This window comes from Pelodiscus sinensis, chromosome 12, assembly GCF_052426305.1.
Source record: "Pelodiscus sinensis isolate ZL-2025 chromosome 12, ASM5242630v1, whole genome shotgun sequence".
NCBI lineage: Eukaryota > Metazoa > Chordata > Testudines > Trionychidae > Pelodiscus > Pelodiscus sinensis.
The window spans coordinates 1,211,074-1,226,177 of NC_143063.1; the positions used below are offsets into that span (position 1 = coordinate 1,211,074).

General features: G+C 66.0%; 1 protein-coding gene across 4 annotated transcripts in view; it reads right to left on the bottom strand.

Moving 5' to 3' along the window:
- The window catches only part of CARMIL2 (capping protein regulator and myosin 1 linker 2), a 65,131-nt gene that overhangs the window by 8,026 nt on the left and 42,001 nt on the right, over nucleotides 1–15,104 (bottom strand). For 2 of the 4 annotated variants that reach the window (XM_075940615.2, XM_075940614.2), the window contains 3 exons: nucleotides 11,738–12,000; nucleotides 3,763–3,866; nucleotides 152–527 (listed from right to left, as the gene is read on the bottom strand). In XM_075940615.2, coding sequence (XP_075796730.2) covers nucleotides 152–527; nucleotides 3,763–3,866; nucleotides 11,738–12,000 — 743 coding nt within the window. The remainder of the gene's footprint in view (nucleotides 1–151; nucleotides 528–3,762; nucleotides 3,867–11,737; nucleotides 12,001–15,104) is intronic. The other 2 variants (XM_089781377.1, XM_075940616.2) reach the window with 1 other exon arrangement.

Sequence of the window (15,104 nt, forward strand, 5' to 3'; positions counted from 1 at the left end):
CTCTGCCCCAGGAACCCTCCTCCCCGTCAAAGCCAGGCCCCTTTCTGGCAGTCCGCACCCTACAGCTGGCCGTGTGGGGGCAGGAACAAGACCCCCCCACTGCCCGGGGCACGTGCCGAGCCAGCTGTGCGGCGAGGGGTGGGGTCGTTACCGTCTCGTGCTTCGCTCCCAGGGCCTCGGCGTCCTCCCCCGGCAGGAGTATCAGCGACTGGGACTTGCCCTCCCTTGAGTACTTGGGCCTGGGCCGGGGGGCAGCCTCGGGGCTCCGGCCCGGCCCCCCGCTGGCCCCGGGCCCCACGACCAGGCCGCCCTCGTCGGGCTCCCCCGCCGATCTGTGGGGCTGGGGCCCGTCGCCGCGCAGGGACTTCCGGCCCTTGGCTGCCACGGGGCTGCCCCCTGGCTCCTTCTCGCCCCTGCAGCCCCGGCCGGACCTCGGCTTCTTGAACGCGAAGAACGTTCCTATTTTCTTCTTGAAGGCGCGGGCGGCGGAGGGCGCGGGGCCCGGAGAGCCTCCCCGGGGCGCCGAGCTGGAGCGAGAGCAGGAGGCAGCAAACAGTCAGCCCAGGCGTGAACCCCCAGCCCCCCCCCCCCCGGTGCCCTTGGCTCCCAGGCCCCAGCCCCGAGGGACGGCGGGAAGGAGGCGTCGCCCCAGTAGAGCGGATGTTCCACCCGGGAAAGGCAGCCGGCTCAGCGGCTGGTCGCGAGTCCCCGGCCATGGGGCCTGCCCCTCCCAGCTCTGCCAGGGGCCGACCCAGACCAGGCCATGGGGCCTGCCCCCCCCCAGCTCTGCCAGGGGCCGACCCAGACCAGGCCATGGGGCCTGCCCCCCCCCAGCTCTGCCAGGGGCCGACCCAGACCAGGCCATGGGGCCTGCCCCCCCCCAGCTCTGCCAGGGGCCAAGCCAGACCAGGCCATGGGGCCTGCCCCCCCCAGCTCTGCCAGGGGCCGACCCAGACCAGGCCACGGGGCCTGCCCCCCCCAGCTCTGCCAGGGGCCGACCCAGACCAGGCCACGGGGCCTGCCCCCCCCAGCTCTGCCAGGGGCCGACCCAGACCAGGCCACGGGGCCTGCCCCCCCCAGCTCTGCCAGGGGCCGACCCAGACCAGGCCACGGGGCCTGCCCCCCCCAGCTCTGCCAGGGGCCGACCCAGACCAGGCCATGGGGCTCTCTGCAGGCTGGGTGGGGTCGCCCCTGGGCCTCACGCTCATTCCTTCCCCAGCGCCCAGACAGGCCGGCCCTAACAGCTCCTTCCCGGCGGCCCGAGGCAGGGCTCAGCGGCCCTGAGCCTGCCTTCCCCCGGCCTCCCGCGAGGTTCACCTCCTCCCAGGTGCCCGCTGCCAGGCCCAGGGACAGCTGTCAATCCGGGCCGTGCCAGGGAGCTGCTGAACCCGGAGCTGTAACTGCCTGCAGCAGCCCGGGGGGGTCCAAGCTGCCCCAGCGCCAGCCCCAACCTCCGGTCTCAGTGGCACCGGCACACCGCCCGGCGGGCTCTCCTGGGCCGCGGCTTCCCAGGGCCTCACGGTCTGCGAGAGAGCACCCGGCCCCTTCACATTCCCTCCACTCCGGGCACCTTCCGCCCAGGCACACTGAGCTCCTCACGAGCTTCTTCCCAAGGGCTGGGAAGGCTTCCGGGCAGCCAGGCTGTGCCAGGCCCTCTGGCTCGTGCATGGCAGGTGTCACCTTACTGGATTTTGAGGGGAGCAGCCTGGTCACTGCTGCACCCCTGGGGGGGGGTTGCCCCAAAAATTGATACAAAGGGGCCATGGGAGGTGTCAAATGAAAGCTTCCTTCTACTGGTTCTGTATATGCTCTTCGTATACTTGTATAGTATCTGGGGGGTCTACACTAGCCCCCCAGTTCGAACTAGGGAGGCTAATGTAGGCATTCCAACTTGCAAATGAAGCCTGGGCTTTAAATATCCCGCACTTCATTTGCATGTTCCCAGGTGGGCGCCATTTTTAAATCCCCTTAGTCCAAACTGACTGCCCGCGGCTCCACGCGGCTCCACGCGGCAGTCACACGTTAACCTGAACTAAATCCTCAGCTCAGATTTACGGTTGCTCCTCATTGCAGGAGGAGTAACAGTTTGGATTAACGTCTGACTGCCGCGTGGAGCCGCGTGGAGCCGCGGGCAGTCAGTTTGAACTAGGGGGATTTAAAAATGGCGTCCACCCGGGAACATGCAAATGAAGTGCGGGATATTTAAATCCTAGTCTTCATTTGCAAGTTTGAATGCCTACATTAGCCACCCTAGTTCGAACTAGAGGGCCAGTGTAGACATGCCCTGGGGGTGGAATTAGGAATGTGTATTCTGTGTCAATACTGGAAACTTCTCTGTTTGTGGCCAAGCAATAGACAAGGAATGTTTGCCCAGGGACATGCTAATGAGCAAAGCTCCAGGGAACAATGGGCCTCTGAAGGCCAAAGACACCCCTGGCCACTGGCCACGTGACTCCCTCCAGCTTGGAAGAAGCCAGGAGGGGGGATAAATGCACCATGTGGCCGACTCCATCTGGGTGCTCAGCTCAGCTCTTCATCCCAGAGGCAGCCGTGCAGGGATCAACGAGCCGGGAAGACCTGTGGACCCATCCTGACGTAGGATGTGCAACAAGGACTTTTAAACCAGCAGCTGTAACATCTCTGCTAGAGCCTGCATCGAGGACTGGGAGATTCGGTGCATGTAACGTACTATCCTTTAGCAACCTCACTCTCAGGCTTTTCTTTCTTGTGGTAATAAACCTTTAGTTGTTAGATGCTAAAGGATTGGCCCAGCGTGATTTGTGGGTAAGGTCCAGAGGGTAAATTGACCGGGGATCTGTGGCTGGTTTCTTGGGACCAGACAGAACCCGTTCGGGGAAGGTGGGATTGGTTCTAAGACCCCTCCCCTGTGTTAGGCCTGGGGCTGTTTGGGGCACGGGGGAGCTGGGGTGTCAGGGGTTTTGCTCGTGAGGCTTCTGGCTGGCCAGGCAGGCAGCTGAAGCGCTCGGTGCGACTGGTGTGTGGCCTGTTTGGGGAGGTCTCCAGTCTGGGGCTATAGAGAGCCCGGAGTCCGAGCAATTCGCCCTGAGCGGACACCCTCAGCGGTGCCCAGACCCAGCTCGGTCCGTCCCACAGGGTCGTGCATGGTCCGTGCTCCCTGGCCCGTGCTCTCTGGCCTGTGCGTGGCTTTGCCAGGCTCAGGGGATGACTGGCTCCAGTACCACGGCCAGCTCCCGTGCGGCAGGCGTGCGAGGAGGATGCACGAGATGGGGGGCAGGTCTCTGGGGAGAGCGAGGGGAGACCAGATCTCTCTTGCTGGCGGGGTGGAAAGCCCGAGTGCCCAGATCACACAGCTTGGGCCAAGAGGAGGGCGGTGAGGCCGGCCCGCAGGCTGTTTAGGGAGGGGCTGCTGAGCAAGGCCTAGGGAGGACGGAGAGGAAACCGGGCTCCCTGCGATTCCCCGGTGCCGGGGGCTGCGGTTTGTTTGCCAGATGCTTGAGCTGAGCCCAGGGCAGGCCAGGACGCCTGGTATGCAGGGTCTGCCCTGGCGATGCTCCCAGGCAGTCTCAGCCCAGACTCCGCGCCCGGCTGTAGCTGTGGCGTGGATGCCGGGACGTGCCGAGTACGGGCGGAGAACCTGTGTGTGGCAGTGGAGGGGCTTGCCCTGTCCAAGAGCGCCCAGCGGGCAGGGCGTGTCTTGCCCGAGAGCTGGCCCCCAGCGGGCACAGCCTGAGGGCAGGAGACAAGGCCTGGCACCCCCGCGCGGCCCCTGCCCCGACTTACGGCAGCGCCTCCTGGACCAGCTTCCTGGAGAAGAACTCCTCCAGCCCCTCGTCCACGCGGGAAATGCTCCTGTCCTCGTCGTTCTCCGGCGGCGCCGGCTGGGCCTGCGGGCAAGCGCCACAGTCAGAGGGGCGGGGCTCCTCAGCACCGCGCAGCAGGAGAGGCGGGGGCTGCCGCTCCGGGGGAAGGGCAGGATCGCCCCCACCGCGCAGAAACGGCCTGCGAGCCACGCGAGTAACGCTGCCCGGCTCCATCTGGCACCTGCCACCAGCACGTCCGCCCCTGCCACAGGCGGGCAGCATTAGCCCTGCTCACAGGGGGAAACCGAGGCACAGAGCCACACCCAGCATCTCACCCTGCGCCCCAGAGCCGCACTCCATCCCCTAGCTCAGCGCTGCTTGGCCAGGGCACGTGACCCCCGGGGCGCTTCCGGGGAATCGCAACTCAGCTGGACACTTGCCTCCTTTGGCAAGAGGAGACACGAACAGCACTAGCGAAGTCAGTACAAGGGAACATCAGCCAGGCAGCGGCTTGGTTACACTGCTGTGTGTGTGTGACACACGGGAACATCAGCCAGACAGCGGCTTGGTTACACTGCTGTGTGTGTGACACACGGGAACATCAGCCAGGCAGCGGCTTGGTTACACTGCTGTGTGTGTGAGACACACGGGAACGTCAGCCAGACAGCAGCTTGGTTACACTGCTGTGTGTGTGACACACGGGAATGTCAGCCAGACAGCAGCTTGGTTACACTGCTGTGTGTGTGACACACGGGAACGTCAGCCAGACAGCAGCTTGGTTACACTGCTGTGTGTGTGACACACGGGAACGTCAGCCAGACAGCGGCTTGGTTACACTGCTGTGTGTGTGCAACACACGGAAATGTCAGCCAGACAGCGGCTTGGTTACACTGCTGTGTGTGCGTGACACACGGAAATGTCAGCCAGACAGCGGCTTGGTTACACTGCTGTGTGTGCGACACGCGGAAATGTCAGCCAGACAGCGGCTTGGTTACACTGCTGTGTGTGCGACACATGGAAATGTCAGCCAGACAGCGGCTTGGTTACACTGCTGTGTGTGTGTGACACACGGGAACGTCAGCCAGACAGCGGCTTGGTTACACTGCTGTGTGTGTGTGACACACGGAAATGTCAGCCAGACAGCGGCTTGGTTACACTGCTGTGTGTGTGTGACACACGGAAATGTCAGCCAGACAGCGGCTTGGTTACACTGCTGTGTGTGTGTGACACACGGGAACGTCAGCCAGACAGCGGCTTGGTTACACTGCTGTGTGTGTGTGACACACGGAAATGTCAGCCAGACAGCGGCTTGGTTACACTGCTGTGTGTGTGTGACACACGGAAATGTCAGCCAGACAGCGGCTTGGTTACACTGCTGTGTGTGCGACACACGGAAATGTCAGCCAGACAGCGGCTTGGTTACACTGCTGTGTGTGTGCGACACACGGAAATGTCAGCCAGACAGCGGCTTGGTTACACTGCTGTGTGTGCGACACATGGAAATGTCAGCCAGACAGCGGCTTGGTTACACTGCTGTGTGTGTGTGACACACGGGAACGTCAGCCAGACAGCGGCTTGGTTACACTGCTGTGTGTGTGTGACACACGGGAACGTCAGCCAGACAGCGGCTTGGTTACACTGCTGTGTGTGTGTGACACACGGAAATGTCAGCCAGACAGCGGCTTGGTTACACTGCTGTGTGTGCGACACACGGAAATGTCAGCCAGACAGCGGCTTGGTTACACTGCTGTGTGTGTGCGACACACGGAAATGTCAGCCAGACAGCGGCTTGGTTACACTGCTGTGTGTGTGTGACACACGGGAACGTCAGCCAGACAGCGGCTTGGTTACACTGCTGTGTGTGTGTGACACACGGAAATGTCAGCCAGACAGCGGCTTGGTTACACTGCTGTGTGTGTGTGACACACGGAAATGTCAGCCAGACAGCGGCTTGGTTACACTGCTGTGTGTGTGTGACACACGGGAACGTCAGCCAGACAGCGGCTTGGTTACACTGCTGTGTGTGTGTGACACACGGAAATGTCAGCCAGACAGCGGCTTGGTTACACTGCTGTGTGTGTGCGACACACGGAAATGTCAGCCAGACAGCGGCTTGGTTACACTGCTGTGTGTGTGCGACACACGGAAATGTCAGCCAGACAGCGGCTTGGTTACACTGCTGTGTGTGCGACACACGGAAATGTCAGCCAGACAGCGGCTTGGTTACACTGCTGTGTGTGCGACACACGGAAATGTCGGCACCAGTGCGTTGCTGTGTAGCGGGGTGCTGAGGGTGGGCCCGATCTCAGTACCAGGGGCAGGAGGCGCAGCAGCTGCTGTTCTGGCCCCAGGACTGCTCCCACCCCAAACCCATGCTGAGGGTGTGAGCCCTGCCACCGTAGAGTCGGGGAGCTGCAGTCTGCCCACATCAAGGCCTGGGGGTCTCTCCCAGGGGGGTTGGGGAGCACTGCAGGCTCTGCATGCGCTGGGGTCAGAACCCCCTGCTTTGAAAAGGAAGCCAGCCAACAGCCAGTTAGCAGAAATCAACGACTATCAGCCAGTTAGAAGAAATCAACAGCCAATGGCCAGTTAGAAGAAATCAATGACCAACGGTCAGTTAGAAGAAAACAACGGCCAATGGTTAGTTAGCAGAAATCAACGGCCAGTTGCAGAAATCAACGGCCAATGATCAGTAAGCAGAAATCAATGGACAGTTAGTAGAAATCAACAGCCAACAGCAAGTTAGAAGAAGCCAACAATGGCCAATGGCTAGGTAGCCGAAATGAATGGTCAGTTAGCAGAAATCAACGGCCATCGGCCAGATAGCAGAAATCAATGGCCAGTTAGCAACAATCAACGGCCAACGGTCAGTAAGCAGAAATCAACGCACAACAGCAAGTCAGCAGAAACCAACGGCCCTTGGCCAGTTCACAGAAATGAATGGCCAACGGTCAGTTAGTAGAAATCAATGGCCAACAACAAGTCAGCAGAAACCAACGGCCCATGGCCAGTTAGCAGAAATGGTCACTTAGCAGAAATCAACAGCCATCGGCCAGTTAGCAAAAATCAACGAACAACGGTCAGTTAGCAGAAAGGGCAGAGCCAGGGGGCCCAGTGCACTCCAGGTGGTGTTGAGGGCTGGGGTGGGTTAGGTACGGCTGCTCCGGGAGGCGCTGAGGGCTGGGGGGTACGGCCGTGCCGGGCGGCGCTGAGAGCTGGGGGGTACGGCCGTGCCGGGTGGCGCTGAGGGCTGGGGGGTACGGCCGTGCCGGGCGGCGCTGAGAGCTGGGGGGTATGGCCGTGCCGGGTGGCGCTGAGGGCTGGGGGGTACAGCCGTGCCGGGCGGCGCTGAGGGCTGGGGGGTACGGCCGTGTTGGGTGGCGCTGAGGGCTGGGGGGTACAGCCGTGCCGGGTGGCGCTGAGGGCTGGGGGGTATGGCCGTGCCGGGTGGCGCTGAGGGCTGGGGGGTACGGCCGTGCCGGGCGGCGCTGAGGGCTGGGGGGTACGGCCGTGCCGGGCGGCGCTGAGGGCTGGGGGGTATGGCCAAGCCGGGTGGCGCTGGGGGGGGAGTGGCGCTGTGCCGTGGGGAGGGGCTGTCTGCTCTGTACCCGGGTCCCCCTGCGCTGGGCTGTGATTCCCACTGACTCACCACATGTGGATCGGTTCAGACCCCTGGGCCCAGCCTGAGCAGTTAAGGCTCTTCCCAGAGGAGAGACAAAGGGGGGGGGGGGAGACGGACACCTGGCTGGGGGCAGGGCCTGGGGCCAGGCAGTCGCTGGCTGGGAAACCTGAAGGGAACAGACTAATCTGGGTACTGAGGGTTGGGGCGCTGGGCCCTACCCCCAGGGGGCTGAGGCATCCTGGGCCTGACTCCTGTAGCCACGTCATGTCTGTGCTGGGCTGTGTCCTGGAGGAGCAGTAACCCCCCCGTTCTCCTGGCTGGCGGGGTCTGTTCTGGCTGCTCCGGGGGTGCAGGATCGAGGGGGACCCTGACACACAGTTACAGGCGCGCTCCAGGTGTCGCTGAGGGCGGGAGGGGATGGGGTACTCTGAGTATCACTGAGGGGGTACAGTGCGCTCCAGGTGTCGCTGAGGGCGGGGGGGATGGGGTACTCTGAGTATCACTGAGGGGGTACAGCGCGCTCCAGGTGTCGCTGAGGGCGGGGGGGGATGGGGTACTCTGAGTATCACTGAGGGGGTACAGTGCGCTCCAGGTGTCGCTGAGGGCAGGGGGGATGGGGTACTCTGAGTATCACTGAGGGGGTACAGTGCGCTCCAGGTGGTGCTGGGGGGGGGATGGGGTACTCTGAGTATCACTGAGGGGGTACAGTGCGCTCCAGGTGTCACTGAGGGCGGGGGGGATGGGGTACTCTGAGTATCACTGAGGGGGTACAGTGCGCTCCAGGTGTCGCTGAGGGCGGGGGGGGATGGGGTACTCTGAGTATCACTGAGGGGGTACAGTGCGCTCCAGGTGTCGCTGAGGGCGGGGGGGGGGGATGGGGTACTCTGAGTATCACTGAGGGGGTACAGTGCGCTCCAGGTGTCGCTGAGGGCGGGGGGGGATGGGGTACTCTGAGTATCACTGAGGGGGTACAGCGCGCTCCAGGTGTCGCTGAGGGCGGGGGGGGATGGGGTACTCTGAGTATCACTGAGGGGGTACAGTGCGCTCCAGGTGTCGCTGAGGGCGGGGGGGGGATGGGGTACTCTGAGTATCACTGAGGGGGTACAGTGCGCTCCAGGTGTCGCTGAGGGCAGGGGGATGGGGTACTCTGAGTATCACTGAGGGGGTACAGTGCGCTCCAGGTGGTGCTGGGGGGGGGATGGGGTACTCTGAGTATCACTGAGGGGGTACAGTGCGCTCCAGGTGTCACTGAGGGCGGGGGATGGGGTACTCTGAGTATCACTGAGGGGGTACAGTGCGCTCCAGGTGTCGCTGAGGGCGGGGGGGGATGGGGTACTCTGAGTATCACTGAGGGGGTACAGTGCGCTCCAGGTGGTGCTGGGGGGGGGATGGGGTACTCTGAGTATCACTGAGGGGGTACAGCGCGCTCCAGGTGTCGCTGAGGGCGGGGGGGGATGGGGTACTCTGAGTATCACTGAGGGGGTACAGCGCGCTCCAGGTGTCGCTGAGGGCGGGGGGGGGATGGGGTACTCTGAGTATCACTGAGGGGGTACAGTGCGCTCCAGGTGTCGCTGAGGGTGGGGGGGGGATGGGGTACTCTGAGTATCACTGAGGGGGTACAGTGCGCTCCAGGTGTCGCTGAGGGCGGGGGGGGGATGGGGTACTCTGAGTATCACTGAGGGGGTACAGTGCGCTCCAGGTGTCGCTGAGGGCGGAGGGGGGATGGGGTACTCTGAGTATCACTGAGGGGGTACAGCGCGCTCCAGGTGTCGCTGAGGGCGGGGGGGGATGGGGTACTCTGAGTATCACTGAGGGGGTACAGTGCGCTCCAGGTGTCGCTGAGGGTGGGGGGGGGATGGGGTACTCTGAGTATCACTGAGGGGGTACAGTGCGCTCCAGGTGTCGCTGAGGGCGGGAGGGGATGGGGTACTCTGAGTATCACTGAGGGGGTACAGTGCGCTCCAGGTGTCGCTGAGGGCGGGGGGGGGTTGGGGTACTCTGAGTATCACTGAGGGGGTACAGTGCGCTCCAGGTGGTGCTGGGGGGGGGATGGGGTACTCTGAGTATCACTGAGGGGGTACAGTGCGCTCCAGGTGTCACTGAGGGCGGGAGGGGATGGGGTACTCTGAGTATCACTGAGGGGGTACAGTGCGCTCCAGGTGTCGCTGAGGGCGGGGGGGATGGGGTACTCTGAGTATCACTGAGGGGGTACAGTGCGCTCCAGGTGGTGCTGAGGTCTGGAGAGTATGGCACACTCCGGGGGTGCTGTGTGGGGGTACGGCCATTCCAGTCAGTGCTGAAGGCTGGAGAGGGGGGTATGGCGCGCTCTGGGTGGCTCTGAGGGGAGGTATGGTGCAGTCCGGGTGGTGGTGGAGGGGGAGGGGGCATGGCACACTTCGGGGGGTGCTGTATGGCCATTCCTGGTGGTGCTGAAGGCTGGGGGTGTATGGTGCGCTCCGGGTGGTGTGGGGGGGGGGGGTACAGCGCGCTCTGGGTGGTGCTGGGGGATGTGTGGTGCACTCCGGGTGGCTCTGGGGAGGGGGATACGGCGCGCTCCAGGTGGCTCTGGGGAGGGGGGTACGGTGCGCTCCAGGTGGCTCTGGGGAGGGGGTACAGCGCGCTCCAGGTGGCTGTGGGGAGGGGGGTACGGCGCGCTCCGGGTGGTGCTGGGGGGTGTACGGCGCGCTCCGGGTGGCTCTGGGGAGGGGGTACGGCTCGCTCGGGGTGGTGCTGGGGGGGGTACGGCGCGCTCCGGGTGGTGCTGGGGGGGTACGGCGCGCTCCGGGTGGTGCTGGGGGGGGGGGGGTACGGCGCGCTCCGGGTGGTGCTGGGGGGCGGTACGGCGCGCTCCGGGTGGCGCTGGGGAGTGGGGTACGGCGCGCTCCGGGTGGCTCTGGGGGGGGGGATACGGCGCGCTCCGGGTGGCGCTGGGGGGGCGGTACGGCGCGCTCCGGGTGGCTCTGGGGAGGGGGTACGGCGCGCTCCGGGTGGCTCTGGGGAGGGGGGTACGGCGCGCTCCGGGTGGCTGCTGGGGAGGGGGGTACGGCGCGCTCCGGGTGGCTCTGGGGACGGGGGTACGGCGCGCTCCGGGTGGCTCTGGGGGGGTACGGCGCGCTCCGGGTGGCGCTGGGGAGGGGGGTACGGCGCGCTCCGGGTGGCGCTGGGGAGTGGGGTACGGCGCGCTCCGGGTGGCTCTGGGGGGGGGAGGGGATACGGCGCGCTCCGGGTGGCGCTGGGGGGGCGGTACGGCGCGCTCCGGGTGGCGCTGGGGAGGGGGGTACGGCGCGCTCCGGGTGGCGCTGGGGAGTGGGGTACGGCGCGCTCCGGGTGGCTCTGGGGGGGGGGATACGGCGCGCTCCGGGTGGCGCTGGGGGGGCGGTACGGCGCGCTCCGGGTGGCGCTGGGGAGGGGGTACGGCGCGCTCCGGGTGGCGCTGGGGAGGGGGGTACGGCGCGCTCCGGGTGGCGCTGGGGAGGGGGGTACGGCGCGCTCCGGGTGGCGCTGGGGGGGGGGTACGGCGCGCTCCGGGTGGCTCTGGGGGGGGGTACGGCGCGCTCCGGGTGGCGCTGGGGAGGGGGGTACGGCGCGCTCCGGGTGGCGCTGGGGAGGGGGGTACGGCGCGCTCCGGGTGGCGCTGGGGAGGGGGTACGGCGCGCTCCGGGTGGCTCGGGGGGGCGGTACCGCGCGCTCCGGGTGGCGCTGAGGACTGGCTACCCCATCCCTGCTTCTTACGCCAAGGCCATTCCCGTCCCAGTGGCGCGGTGCCCCCCGCTCAGGGCCTGGCGAGTCTCGGCCCCGCCAAGGGACCCGATCTCCGCGCCTCCGCTCTGGACGCCCTCCTGTGGCCCGACCCCCCCCCCCCGAGCCTTTCCCGGAGGCCTAAGGCCCAGCGGGACGGGGGCAGACTCCCCCAGCGCGCCCCAGGTGCCCGCGAGCCGCGCCCGCCGGAGCCCCGGCCAGCCAGGCTGCGCGAAAGGGCGGCGCGCCCGGGGCGCACGGGCCGCTTGGCGTGGAAGCGGCCGCCCCGCCGGCTGCGGGAAAAGCAGCCCCCCCCCCCCCGGCCTGTCCGAGCCCCCCCCGGCCTGTCCGAGACCCCCGCAGGGCTCCCAGCCCGTCCTCGGGCAGCAAGTGACCGCCGCGGGACCCCCCCCCCCCAGCCTTTGGGCACCGCCGGCGCGTGGTGCAGCCTCCCCGGCCAGGCGGCCGCGACCCCCCGCCACAGCCCCCCGCGCTCAGCCCCCTCCTCCCCGGGGACAGGCAGCAGCAGCCGCGCTCCGCTGCCGGCCGCATCACACCCCCGCGCGGCCGGGCTGGCACCGGGACGCGGGCTTACGTGCGGCTTGCTCGGCGGCTGCCGGTGCCGGCGGTTGGGCCGGGGCCTAGCCCGGGTGCAGTGCTCCAGTCTCCCGCCCTCCGTCGGCAGCTCCATGAGGGGCTGGGCGGGTGCCGGCTCGGGGAACGGCGGCCAGCGGCTCGCAGCCTCAGCATCCTTTGTGGAGGCAGGGCGCGACTGGAGAGCGGCCCCGCTGCCTGGCAGCAGCGCCTGGTGAGTCCCGGTCTCTTCTGCCGCTGCCTGGAGATCCGGCTCCCACGGACCTGCGGGGGGGAGACCTTTGCAGATCCGGGGAGCTGCAGGCAGCCCAGAGCCCAGAGCCCAGAGCCCAGCTCCGGCACCGCCCCGGGCAGCGGGAGCAGCTCGTGCATCAGCAGCCCGGCCGGCTCCTGCCCCCCTGCCCCACGCGGGACTTCCCCGGGCGGGCGGGCGGGCCGCATCCGGGCGCCGGCCGGGCTCGCGTGGGGAGGGGCAGCGGGGGCCCTGGGGCGACGCTGCCCCCGTGCTCAGGGGTCGGGGGCGATGGGAAGGGAGCAGCGCAGGCCTGCCCGGCGCCCAGGACTGGTGGCCTGTTCTCTGGCTGCGTGACCCGGGCACGCTGGGGTGCTGGGCCCTGGCTGGGCACACACCCGCCAAGGAAACACCTCGCACCATGCCCAAGGCGCGAGGCCGGAGACCCCACACGCCAGCAGGGCGCCCCGCAGGAGCGAGCCCCCCGCCCACCTGCCGTGCTGCTGGGAATTCTCCCCGAAGGGTTGGGGAGAACCCATGTTCCACTCCCGCCAGGGACCCTCTGCGCTCGCGGCCAGCCAGGACCTGCGCTGCCCACAGGCGGGGCAGAGGGTCACGGCCGCCCAGCGGCTGGCCACGGCCCAGGTGAGATCACACGCAGCACAGAGCCAGGGTGCGCCTGCTCCGGGCCCAGCCCCAGATGCTGCACTGGAGCCACGAGGGCGAGCCCTGCACCCGGAGTGACCGACCAGCCTCCCCCCGGCGCAGGGCGGGGCGCCCCCGGGGCTCCAGCTGCAGGATGGGGGCCGACGACGTTCAGCAGCACCAGCCAGGCACCAGGGCGAGCGCCGCTCCTCAGCGAGGCCCCAGGACGCCGCCCGGCAGCGCCGCCGTTACCACCGCATCGCCCGCGGCCAGGCAGCGCTTAGGCAGGCAACCGCGCGGGCCGCCTGCCTGCTGAGCTGCCCACACATGCCCCGGACAGCCGCCGTCGCTCCTCCCCCGCGTGCCGGCCGGCCAGCGTGTGGCTGGGCGCGATCAGAGACCAGGGTCCCAGCGACCGGGGGCCTAGCAAGCCGGGCGTTTCCGCTCCGGGGCCAGTGGCGCATCCCTTCCTCAGCCATGGCCGGCTGGAGGGAGCAGAGTGCCGGTCTGGAAGGCAGGGAGCAACAGCTGGGATGGGACTCCTGCTGGGGCCACCAGAGGAGCCAGTTGCGACCACGTCGACGGGGCTGCCAGGCTGGGGCACGGCCCCCCCGGGGCGAGGCCGGTGGCAGCCAGACCTGGGGCCCAGCATTGGCAGGGGCTGGGTGCGGCCCCGCCTCCCCCGTGCAAGTGGGCAGCTGCTGAGTGGCTGACGCCCGCTGAGAATGTGCCACGTGGGATGGACTGTCTGCCCCCATGGCTGCCTCGCCGTGCCGGCTCTGTGGGGCAGACTCTGGCGCTAGCCTGGGTCGCAGGGAAGGGCCTCGCATGGAGCAGCAGCAGCTAACAGGCAGCGGGGCAGCTATGAAGCTGGCAACGAAGGGTAGGGACCCCCCCGTCAGCGGAGAAAGGCCCCCGGGGCTCGGAACGGGGTGGACGGGGCCGTGGCCACAGGGCCGATGACCCAAAGCCGCTCAAGAGCCAAGTCCAAAGCAAGCTGCAAAGGGCTGCAGCAGCTCTCACCACGGGGCGAGTGGGCAACCCCACGGCAGAGGACATTCACTCTTGAGGAGCACAAAGCCATGCCCGTTGGCAGCCATCCTCCCGCCGGGGCCTGTAAAACAACAGGTCCGAACCGGCCGGTCCCACTCCAAAGAGAGAGAACTTGGAGCCACGGGAGCGCTCTCTGGCAGCACCCAGCACGCAGCGCTGGGCTCATCAGGACGGGGGCAGGGACGCCAGAGATCATCCTGCCCCTCTAGCAAGCTGTCGCGGGTCAGCCTCCCAGGCCTGATGAAAACTGGCATGTGACTCTAAGGAGGCATCAGGCAGAAAAGCTCCGGAGACAGCCCCTTGGGGAACCGATCGGTTTCTGGCTGGGTCTAGACTACGTCCCTTTCGGAAAGAGGGGTGTCAATTAGGCAGCTGGAAAGTGCACATGATATTTAAATCCACGCTTCATTTGCACTTTCCAGCTGCCTAATTGACACCCTCTTTCAGAAAGGGACGTAGCCTGGACATAGCGCGCACTGCTGGCCCCGGACAGCCGGCTGCAGAGCACGGATCAGTCTTGCATGGACAGTTAGAAACAGGAAGTACAAGCCTGTGTACAGTTTGTGCTAATCAGAGCCTTTGCGATTGCCCCCTCCCACCCCCAAAAGCCTTAACGACCGGGTGATCAGCTTAACAACCTGGAAACAGCCTTGTTTGTGCTGTAAGGGTGATTGGCCTAGGAAGACATGTGACCATATCACCTGGTCCTGGGATTCCATTTTGACCTGGCATTCCAAAAGGTTCCCACCCGGGGGAAAAGACTAAGCAAGGGGGAGTTCTCAGCCCTTTGTCTGCGGCTGCTCTGGAAAATCCTCGAAGGATACGAAGGGCTGGGGACCCAGATTATGCCTAGAACAAGGCCAGCTCGTAGGGTAGGAATGTGCTTGCAATAAGATTTGGAGTGAATTAGAACGGCTGTGTGTGTTCATTTCACTTGAACGTAGTACCTGACTTTGATCCAGCTCTCCTCCCTCGGACCGTTTGGAGGTAAACGCGCTTTTGGTTACTACCAGCCCACTGGGGAGATGACCGGAGCACTTCTCTCTCTTTCATAGACAGAGGGCAAACAGCCTCATGAGCTTTCCCTGGGTAAATCTTTTACTCAGAGAGAGACGGATTTGTTTGGGTTTGGATCCCTTTGGGGGACTGATTTCCTGGGTGCAGTGCCCTAGAACTGCATCCTGCCAGAGCTGAGCTCTGTGTTGCTCTGCAGAGGGGTGGTGACCCCCACTCTGGGCCTTGTCGGGGGGAGACCAGGCCAGGGTGGTGGGGAACCCAGAGTGCAAGGCGGCAGGAGTCAGTGGCAGGCTGCACGCAGTTCGGTTGCCCCAGCTCAGGCAGACGTGTTGGACTGGAAAAGGCTCCGAGAAGGGCGACAGCTCATTGGGGTACCCCCGCCCGCTGGAGCGCAAGCCGCCTGTGCTCCCAGGGACCGATA